At 33.5% G+C, this 10,249-nt stretch overlaps 1 protein-coding gene across 1 annotated transcript; it reads left to right on the top strand.

Moving 5' to 3' along the window:
* Positions 1-2,659: 2,659 nt before the first annotated feature.
* On the top strand, positions 2,660-6,346 carry LOC132035490 (IQ domain-containing protein IQM2-like). The gene is made up of 9 exons (XM_059425771.1): positions 2,660-2,814; positions 3,502-3,929; positions 4,172-4,286; positions 4,377-4,442; positions 4,535-4,623; positions 4,714-4,804; positions 4,909-5,148; positions 5,257-5,358; positions 5,447-6,346. The coding sequence occupies exons 2-9, from the start codon at positions 3,550-3,552 to the stop codon at positions 6,092-6,094; spliced, it is 1,731 nt and encodes a 576-aa protein (XP_059281754.1). The 5' UTR covers positions 2,660-2,814; positions 3,502-3,549; the 3' UTR covers positions 6,095-6,346.
* The last annotated feature ends 3,903 nt before the right edge of the window (positions 6,347-10,249 follow it).

Here is a 10,249-nt window from a genome sequence, read left to right as displayed (position 1 = left end):
TAGCATTCTGGTGAATGATACCATAATTATTTCTCAAATTTTCAGGAAAAGAGAGTATGAATTGTTTTTTTTTGGAGTTTAAATAGAGAAACTTAAATATAATGAGGATTCATATAGTCAACTTCGACTTGTTTGGTATTAAAGCACGCTATTGTTATTGCATGATCTTATCACTAATATACAAGAGCTGTTGTATTTTTGATGATTTATTAATGAGTCGTAGTTTCATGCGACTAAATTAGTCATTGTGATTAGACGTATCTTGATCTTTTCTTGTTTGAAAAAAAAAAAAAAGAATCTTGGAGGTTAAGGTACGTTAGCGTTTACTTGGAGATGGTGAAGCTAGCAATTTACATCAGCACTGGCTATGTGTAATATCTACAAGGTCAACGTCGTTAGTGTTAAATCTCCTATTTGACATATTAGTATTTGACTTCAATATGAAGCTCAACTTCCAAGTAAAGGTATTTTCATTGCTTCATAATTTCGGTTAGTCTATGTCGTTATTATAGATGAAATGAGGAGTAAACACGTTATTATTTCTTTTATGGGGGTAAAAAATTAAGTAATATCCTGCTCGTTCACTTTTACCTGTCCACTTTGACATGTCGAGATATACAATTTTTTTTTTTTTTTCTGTTTTATTCTTAGCATTAACTACTAATTCCCCATATTTATTCTTGAAGATTTTTTGAATTGCTAATAGTCATGGATATTATAGTAAAATATGCAATTTATTATTTTCTTAAAGAAAGTGCAATGTTCATATTCGACAAGTAAAAATGAACGGATGGAATTTTTAACTGCAGGCGATTACTTCTAAAATTCTAGCATTTTTGTAAAGGCTTTTATAATCAACGATGTTTGGAGTTCTAATGAGATTTGCTAATTTGATTTGAATTTTGATCTTTTACGTCATTTCTTCTTTTTTTATGACATGAGAATCCGCAACCGCTATCCTTTGGATGCGCACAGGGTAAACCTAGCTCATGTGCAACAGCTCGCAAACCACACAGGAGAGATAAAAGGCAAGTCCCGTGCAACGAGCTCGACTCAGAAGGCAAATTCCCTGCTGTCGTAAGCAAGGGGTTTCAAACCTGAGACCTCCATTATGAAAGCCCCATGCTCAACCAACTGAGCCATCTTTCGGGTTTACGCCATTTCTTCTAATCCGTATTAATTGCTGTAAATGTAAAATATCTAGCTAGTCTAGAATAAAGAGGACTAGAGGAGTATCCTTTTTTTTTTTCCAAACAAGTACGGCGGAGTTTTTCGAAAATAATTTCAAAGTAGACATATTAGAATTTTAAACAATGAAATAAGTTAAAAACCTAGCCAAAGAAGTATACTTTTAAGTAGTAAATGTACTTTTAAGTAGTAAATGTGTCTGTAATCTGTATACATTAACGCGTCTAGTGTATAACCATTTTCTTTTACTTACTTTAGACATACTAATAAATTATGAAATTTAATTTTTTTAAACTACTGTACTAATCAAACAGGTTGATTGCAGGCAAAAACAGTCGTAAATGAAGAAGAAGAAGAAAAAAAAAAAAACAATATGAAGAGTGATATAAAAGTTAAAAAAGGGAAACCAAAGGTGGCTAAAAAGAAGGAAATTACACTGTATGTTAATTAGGGTAACAATGATATCAAAATTGACCCGCATTTTTAAATCTTACAAAAAATGAGTCACTCCCTCCTCCTCCTCCTCCTCCTCCTCCTCCACCTCTCTCTCTCTCTGCCTCTGCCTCCTCTCTCTCGCTCTCTCTGCCACACCTCCTCTCTCTCAATCACCAAAAAATCCACTCAGATCTAGTCGTGATGAGCGAGGTGGTGTGGCTGGTGGTTTTCGCCGGAGTTCTGGCGTGATCTCGTCGAGGGAGAGAGAGAGATGAACGGGGAGGGAGAAAGTTCGCTGCTGCTCGTCGGATGTCGTTGGTGGTGTTGGAGTTTGCCGAAAAATGAAACTCCGGCAGTGGCGGGTGGCTGCTGCAGCTCCGTCGTTGGTGGTGTTGGAGTTAGTTTCTGTATAATAGTGTATAATATTGTATAATAGTGTATAAGAGGTGTGTATATACCCATATACACATATACACTATATATATATATATATATATATATATATATATATATATATATATATATATATATATATATTGTATCTATCTTGTATAAAAGTGCAATTCTTATTCAAAAGCAGTCCAGATCTATATTTATACCCACCGATACAATATTAAATAATCGTGTATAAATGTGTATAACAGCGTATTATCGTGTATAATATTGTATAACTATATCTTTAGTGTATATACTCTACACATTATACACTTTCATACACCTATATGCATAATGTACCTGTCTTTTGTATATAAGTGTACAACATTATATAAAAGTGTTTTTGAGATATATTTTTTCAATGTAAGTTTTGGACTATATTTTTGTAATGTAAATCAGCAAATTGTACATTTAAGAAATTAATTTAGTTTGAGTAGTAAAAATGGTCAAAGAATTCCAAATTTATGGCGTCGTCCCCAAAAGTCTATTCCACGTGCTTACCCCACTCCTTCAACTATTACTAACACATCCCCTTTCTCTTTCTTTCATCACTATATATATAAAATCAGCACATACGCAATCAGTATAAACATAACAACCCTCTTTACTTTCTTTTCTCCTATATAATTAATAACAAGAAGCCTAGCTCAGAACTAAATAAGGCTATTGAATTCTCTTGTCCCATATCATTTATCAATCCACCATTACTCTCTTTTGCATCTCATTTTCTTTGTTCACGCTGCCTCTTACATTCAGGTAAAACTTCTATCTGTCTGTATTCATTTCCTATGAAATTCTGGCTTTTGAGGGAATGTTTTCATTATGATCTGTCAAATGTGGATTTGCAGACATATGTTAGTATCTTCTGTCTTTTTGAAAATCATTTTCTGATAAATGGGAGGTCTTGAAGTTCTTGTAATTTTAAGAGATTGAGAGAATATTTTAATGGACGAATTCTTTGTATTCTAGTTTTTAAGATGTTAAAAAGTTTATTTCTCAACTTTGGATCTTTTTTGCGATTTACCAAATGTGTGATGGGGTTATATAAGTAGATACTTTGTTTCTTCCTTTCTTGTTTGTTACTTACATCCTTTTCTGGATTAAAAAAAAATCTGCTTTGGAACATTCTCTGCTTTTTCTTGGGACCAATATCTTTTTTGACTAGTCCAAATTTGTAAACTTCTCTTCTTGGCTATTTTTTTTTTGCAAAAGTTGGTTTCATTTGGTATTCAATTTTTTCTCCTTATAGTCCAAAAGGGTAGTTAGTACAACTGCATACCTTAGTACAACTGCATAATATGGTTATCAAGTTTCCAAATCTGAAATATTCAACTGAAATGAATTAACCAAAGTTCAGCTGCATAATATGGTAATCAAGTTCTACATTTGACATTGGATCCAAATCTGAATTATTCAAACTACGTATATATGTTTCTTTGGCAGGATTGGAGGTCTAATAAGCGCCTATTCAAGATCCATCGTGAACGTCGTATGGGGATATCGTTTTCGTGCCCACTTGCTTCTCATATTGATTTAGAAAACAGTCTTGAATCTGTCATTGTCAAGTCTATCAACTTTGGTGTCAATGATGAGCATAAGACACCATTACGATCTATTAGCTTCAAAAGCCAAGATTCTGAACCCATAGTAATGCAATCAGATGGTTCAGGAAATATGCTAATAGAAAAATCCATCAGCTTAAGGACTACAAAGGAAAATGTAATTGGCATGAATGAAGAAAGTCGGAAATCGCCATTGGCATATAGTAGCAGCCCAAAAGATGAAGCAGCTGTAAAGTTGCAGAAAGTATACAAGAGCTTTCGTACAAGACGAAAATTAGCAGATTGTGCTGTACTCATTGAGCAAAGCTGGTATGTCTTTTCTCCATAGAAAAGTTTCTCTTTCTGTTAAACAAGATGGATAATTACCTTTTTGGGCCGACCTAAACGATAATAGCCAACAAATGTATGTTTTTTGTATATTAAGTATACCTATATACATAAACATTTGTATACATGTTTGTATACATAAACAGTGTATATGTTTAGTAAAAACCCCTTAAAATATTGTCTTGATTTCACATTGTCCTGATACCCTTTTCAATTTGTTACAGGTGGAAACTATTAGATTTTGCAGAACTCAAACACAGTTCCATTTCATTTTTTGATCTTGAGAAGCATGAAACAGCGATTTCGCGCTGGTCAAGAGCAAGAACTAGAGCTGCCAAGGTAAATTTAGATCACATCACTTCTGTAAGTTATTCTAAAAAATTTCAATAGTCTATGAGTTTCACTAACCTTTTTTGTTTCTTCATGCAGGTAGGCAAAGGCTTATCTAAGAATGGTAAAGCCCAAAAACTTGCTTTACAACATTGGCTTGAAGCTGTAAGTAAATTGTTTATGCTATCTTGATTTTGTCTTTTTGGTCAATTTTATGTCATCTGGGACTAACTTGGAGGTGGTTATATGTGTAATAGATCGATCCACGACATCGTTATGGACACAACTTGCATTTCTATTATGTCCAATGGTTGCATTCTCAAAGCAAAGAGCCCTTCTTCTACTGGTAATTGTCTGAATAAATTTATACAATTTTTTTAATGATCATATAACATAAAATTCCTCTTCATTTGCTAATCATTTTACTCTGAAGCAGGTTGGATATTGGAGAAGGCAAAGAAGTTAATCTTGTTGAGAAATGCCCGCGATGGAAACTACATCAGCAATGCATCAAGTACCTTGGTCCTGTATGTCTTAAGTCCATCTATCAGTCTTCTCATAAATAATTTCTTGCATATTTGATATTTTTAACTTTTACTTATAATGATTGGTTTATTTTCTTTGAAAATAGATGGAAAGAAAGGCTTATGAAGTCATAGTGGACGATGGGAAGCTCTTGTACAAAGAAACTGGGAAGCTCCTTGACACCACTGGTGAAACAAAAGGCACTAAATGGATATTTGTCCTAAGCACCTCTAAAACCTTATATGTTGCGAAGAAAAAGAAAGGAACATTTCAGCATTCTAGTTTTTTGGCCGGGGGCGCCACTTTAGCTGCTGGCAGGATAGTTGTGGAACAAGGAGTTTTGCAGGTATTGAATCGCTACAAATCTTTCTTTCAATTTTGAATTAGCAGCATATCGATGAACATCCTCTTGATGCTAAGTACTCCTTTTCTTGTTTTGGCTGTTTTTAAGCAGGCTGTGTGGCCTCACAGTGGACATTATCGACCTACTCCAGAAAACTTTCAAGACTTCATTTCGTTTCTCAGGGAGAACGATGTGGACCTAAATGATGTTCAGGTACAGAACTGCACTTTACGTTTTTTGAGTCATGCTTTTCTGTAACATTCTAAGTTCCAATGCTGATTTTTAGTATCAAATGATGAAGCTTGATTCTATCGATGACGAAGAAGATTCTACTGGCAAGAAGAGTGGTGTATACCTTAGAGATAATGCTTCTGATGATGACATAGCTCAAAAGGATGATTTAGAAGACTCAACTTCAGATAAAAATGAGTTGAAAGAACAAGCAACTGTTGCTGCTACACCACTTACCAAGTCAAGTTCATCTCATTACTTTAGTGACAAATTGACTAAAATAAAAATTCCTATTAATGATGATTTATTCGAGAGATTGATGAACGAAAGTGCAGCTGTTAAATCCATTTCCAACTCAGATGGATATGAATCAGAAGAAGAACAAGAAAGTCATGAAGAAACAATTCCACAAGAATGTATATTGAAGAGGATAAATTCACACAAGGGAATGAAGTCATTTCAATTGGGAAAGCAACTGTCTTGTAAATGGAGTACTGGAGCTGGACCTCGAATCGGATGCTTGAGAGATTACCCCTCACAACTGCAATCCCATGCATTAGAAGAAGTTAACTTGTCCCCGAGGAGTGTTTGTCATCTCAAGTTTTATTCATGGGCATCAAGCTTTAGTAGGGAAGTGCAAGTGCATTCTCCTCATACCAAGGTTCTATCTAATCACCTGTCTAGAACACATTCTTCTCCATTTTGTAAAGGACTCTAACATCATACTCATAGACATAGGATTAGTTCTCATTCATTCATTTATTTATTGTGAATAGCAAAAATGACATAGGAACTCTTCACATTCTTTCTAGGAATTCTTTGACAGTTTTTTCTATTCAATTTTGTATAAGATTCTTGTTCTTGATATCAGAAAGCAGGACTATATTGTGAAACTTTGCGAGTTCTAATACATTTTAATTGGAAAAAAAGAAATGATAAATAATAAGAAGAAATTTTACTTTCATCAAAGTTTCCTTTTAGCTGAACATTTGAGCTTGAGAAGATGATATTGAGCTGCACTTTGGCAATATTTATAGAAAAGGAAACAAAGGGGACTTTCATTCAATACTCCTTCCTATAGATAGTTTATTTTCTGCAGAATTAACCTGAATAGCCGCCCATCCAACCGTACCGCTTAAATTATGATTAGTCGGCGGATGTATAATATATGTAAAATCCCTGTATAATATGTGTAACTGTATATAGTCAGTGGTTAAAAAGTAAACAGTGAATTCGGCCAGTTATTTGTGTAAAGATGTGCAAGTACCTGATTCCTGTTTTGTAAACTTTTCCACACTGCATTCTCTTGGTCCTAATGAATGAATATCCATTATATTGACTATGATCTAAACATTAAATTGGCTACTATCGAATTGAATAGTCTTTAATTGCCCGGTAACACATTTCCTCTGGTATGCTGTCTAGCATTATTAGTAAAATAGAGATGTAAATGTAGGAAAAATCTTTGCTTCTTTGATGTCAATCTTGAATGTCCCATAGAATATAGTATTCAGAGTTCCCATACATTTGTAATTATCTTCCTTGGCTATAGTTTACATGGCTTAATCATGGTTTATAGTATCAACAGTGGCGGAATCAGAATTTTCAATAATGAAATTCAAGATATAAATAATAAACCAATGAAAAAGCTAAAGGAATTTAACATCTACTATATATGTATATATATAAATAATAATTTAGACATTGTATGTACAGTATATTAGTTTTTTGGACAATCACTTACTAGATGTAAACATCGTAGGTAGTCTGAAATAGACTGATGCAATGCGTAACTCGTTAGAACTAATCAATTAATTAAATCTTAATCATTTAAATGTACTTGTAACTTGTAGGGAATAATTGGTGCTTATTGATTCCCAACATGTAAGACACATTGGTAGGCACATGTTAACCTAGATCAAGAAGCACAGCACTGATTAAGAATACTTTATATTAATCTTGGTCTGTGGATGATGATGTTGGTTTTGAGCTCAAAAAGAACATTTAGTGGGTGAATGTTGAGACATGAAAATAAGTGGAACCTAATAGGGGTGTGTTGGTATGGAGGACAGTTTTATTTTTATTTTTTATTAATCAAAAGTTCTGTATAGAAAAGCAGTAAAGGAAAAAAAACAAAAAGCAGGAAAGATTACAAGGCCAAAAGTGCCTATAAACCAAGTGTAAAACAGCTTAAGTCGCTATATCTAGCCTAAGATATGCATCAACATTCTAAGTCTTGGTTTGATTCCATTCCAAGTCACCTCAAGCTCTCACCAGATGCTATGAAATCTAATGCCAACAGAAGGATCCTTCCAACTTGCAACTGTGCAAATCAGGCCTTTTATGCTAGCCAAAGCTATATATAATCTGAGTCTCCTGTACTTTGATATCAAGTGCTTGAATGGGATAGTTTATCTATACTTATCCTCTGTCACTAAGAAGATTCTTCCAATAGGCTGAACATGAGGTTGATACCACACATTGGATAAAATTTGCTTAGCAACAAACTATGTTTTTCTATATGGAGGACAATTTTTCTATGTTTTGTTGCTCAAAATGTTTTGAAAATATTTTTTCAGAGAAATAAAATCATTAAAAATCAGTAAAATAACTTTAATAGTGAAAGTAAAAAAAATCAAGTTTTATTAATACTTTTTTTTAACATTAACAATATATATATATTTTTTTTAAAAAGTATTATCTCCTCCTCACTCTCAACATTGCCAGACTACCCCCCACCCAACATTCATGGAGTGCAGACTCAACTCGAGATTTTTTGTCGAGAAATATGTTATATTCTCTCCTTTTCTCCCCTTAAATTAGTGAATTTCACATTTTCTTGTTTAAGTTAAAAAGAGTGACATAATGTACACAATCAACAGTAAAAGCGGCATTTACTCCTAGTCCCACCCCACCATCCAACACAGACCTCGCACCTTCTCCCAACCCCAACCACCTTCTCCCCACCACTCTACAACATCCCCCCACCTCCCCCTCCCCCCAACCGAATAGTGTTTTTTTAAAATATTATATATAAATGTCCTTGGGACAAAATTTTCACTTAATTACTTACCAAACATTAAAAATAGGTAAAATTCTTTCATGCCAAACACCCCCCCCCCCCCCCAGTCTAAAAGATGTAAGAAAATACGGAAAAGGCTCAAATATGCCATTCAACTATCAGAAATGGCTCATTTATGCCACTCATCAATAGTTTGGCTCATTTATGCCATCAAACAATAGGAAATGACTCATTTATGCCATTGAACTATAGAAAATGGCTCATTTATGCCACTTATCAATAGTTTGACTCATTTATGCCATCGCCTATTATCAAAATGACTCATCGATGCCATATTTCATTAAAACTGGTTTTACAATACCATATATGACACGTGACCTCCAACTAGATTATGGTTGTGGGTGGGTAAGGTGTATGGATCGGGTTTTTTATTAATTTGGTATTTAAAATTGGGCTGGTTTAATTAAACAACGTAGACCTCTAATTGGAGCCACGTGTCATATCTGGTATTATAAAATCGGCGTTAATGAAAAATGGCATGAATGAGTCATTTTGGTAACGGGCGATAGCATAAATAAGTCAAACTATTGATGAGTGGCATAAATAAGCCATTTGCTATAGTTCGATGGCATAAATGAGTCATTTCCTATAGTTCGATGGCACAAATGAGCCAAACTATTGACGAGTGACATAAATAAGCCATTTTCGATAGTTGGATGACATATTTGAGCCTTTTCCGAAGAAAATATAATAGGCTTATGTTGGATTAGGATTTGACCTATTTCTAAAGCCAATTGTTAATGTTTTTAAGATACAAAACAAGGGATAGTTAAAGTACAGACAACAGTTGGAAAAAAGTGAAGGAATATTTTCTGCAAAATCAGAGATTATCAACCTTATAATGTTTGTTGGTTAAGTTCATGAACTTATCAATAAATACGGAATTTTAGCAATTTTTTTAAAACTTTATTCCCTACAAAAGGCTGCAGACTTAGTTTGCTATGACAAATTTGCATTAATTCAAGCACAAAAGTTTTTATGTCGGCTAATTGATTGATCAAAACTTTAGGGCTCGTGGATATCCTAATATGAAATTGATATTATTTTTAGTTGTTTAAATAATTGTTGCGTCATTTTATGGGCATTAAGCTATCTTTGCTTTCTTCAAATTTCTTTTCTATTAGGAAAAAGATACTTGGATATTGTGATTCTTTAGTGAGGTTCTTTGCTGCTGGCTTCATAAAAACTTATTTTCTAAAACTACTTTATTATATATTTAGTGAGAATGAGAGTGGGCTAGTACTATATACATTGACGTACTGCTCATTTTTATTTTCTAAGTCGCTTTGACTTTCTTTTTCTCTTTTATGTTTTTGTATCAGCAAACTATGCCCGTGAGATGCACGGGATCCAACATGATTGATTTAATTACTCACTTAAGTTGATCTTTATGGTTTGTATATTTTGCAAAGAATATCGCGATTCTTCTTAGTGAGTCCTCATATTTTATTTTTTTCCTCTTATTTTTTCTCTTAATTTCTCAATTGTTGTTAAAATTTGTCTTATTTTGGTTATGTCCGACTTTTTTTTATATTGAGTAAGTTGACAATTCAAATATCCTACATGTCAAGTTTATAATCACAAGATTCAAAGGATATTTTATTATATTATACACATTTTTAATTTAGAACCACAAGATTCAACAGTCTATCTTTATTTCTTAAACTCCGTGTCTAGTCAAACTTAGACACTTAAATTGAGACAGAAGGACTATATGCCAAATGAAGGAAATGAAAGGATAATTGAGACACTGCAGACACATGGGGACTTAAAAAGTAAACACACAAGAGG

This window comes from Lycium ferocissimum, chromosome 10, assembly GCF_029784015.1.
Source record: "Lycium ferocissimum isolate CSIRO_LF1 chromosome 10, AGI_CSIRO_Lferr_CH_V1, whole genome shotgun sequence".
NCBI lineage: Eukaryota > Viridiplantae > Streptophyta > Magnoliopsida > Solanales > Solanaceae > Lycium > Lycium ferocissimum.
The sequence above is the reverse complement of the archived record's forward strand: the minus strand, read 5'-3'. Positions and strand labels throughout refer to the sequence as shown.

Excerpts from the sequence above, each read along its gene's own strand:
- LOC132035490 (XM_059425771.1), top strand. The coding sequence starts at position 3,550 with ATGGGGATATCGTTTTCGTGCCCACTTGCTTCTCATATTGATTTAGAA. Across the intron at positions 3,930-4,171 it reads GTACTCATTGAGCAAAGCTG|GTGGAAACTATTAGATTTTG; the intron begins GTATGTCTTTTC and ends AATTTGTTACAG. Across the intron at positions 4,624-4,713 it reads AAAGAGCCCTTCTTCTACTG|GTTGGATATTGGAGAAGGCA; the intron begins GTAATTGTCTGA and ends ACTCTGAAGCAG.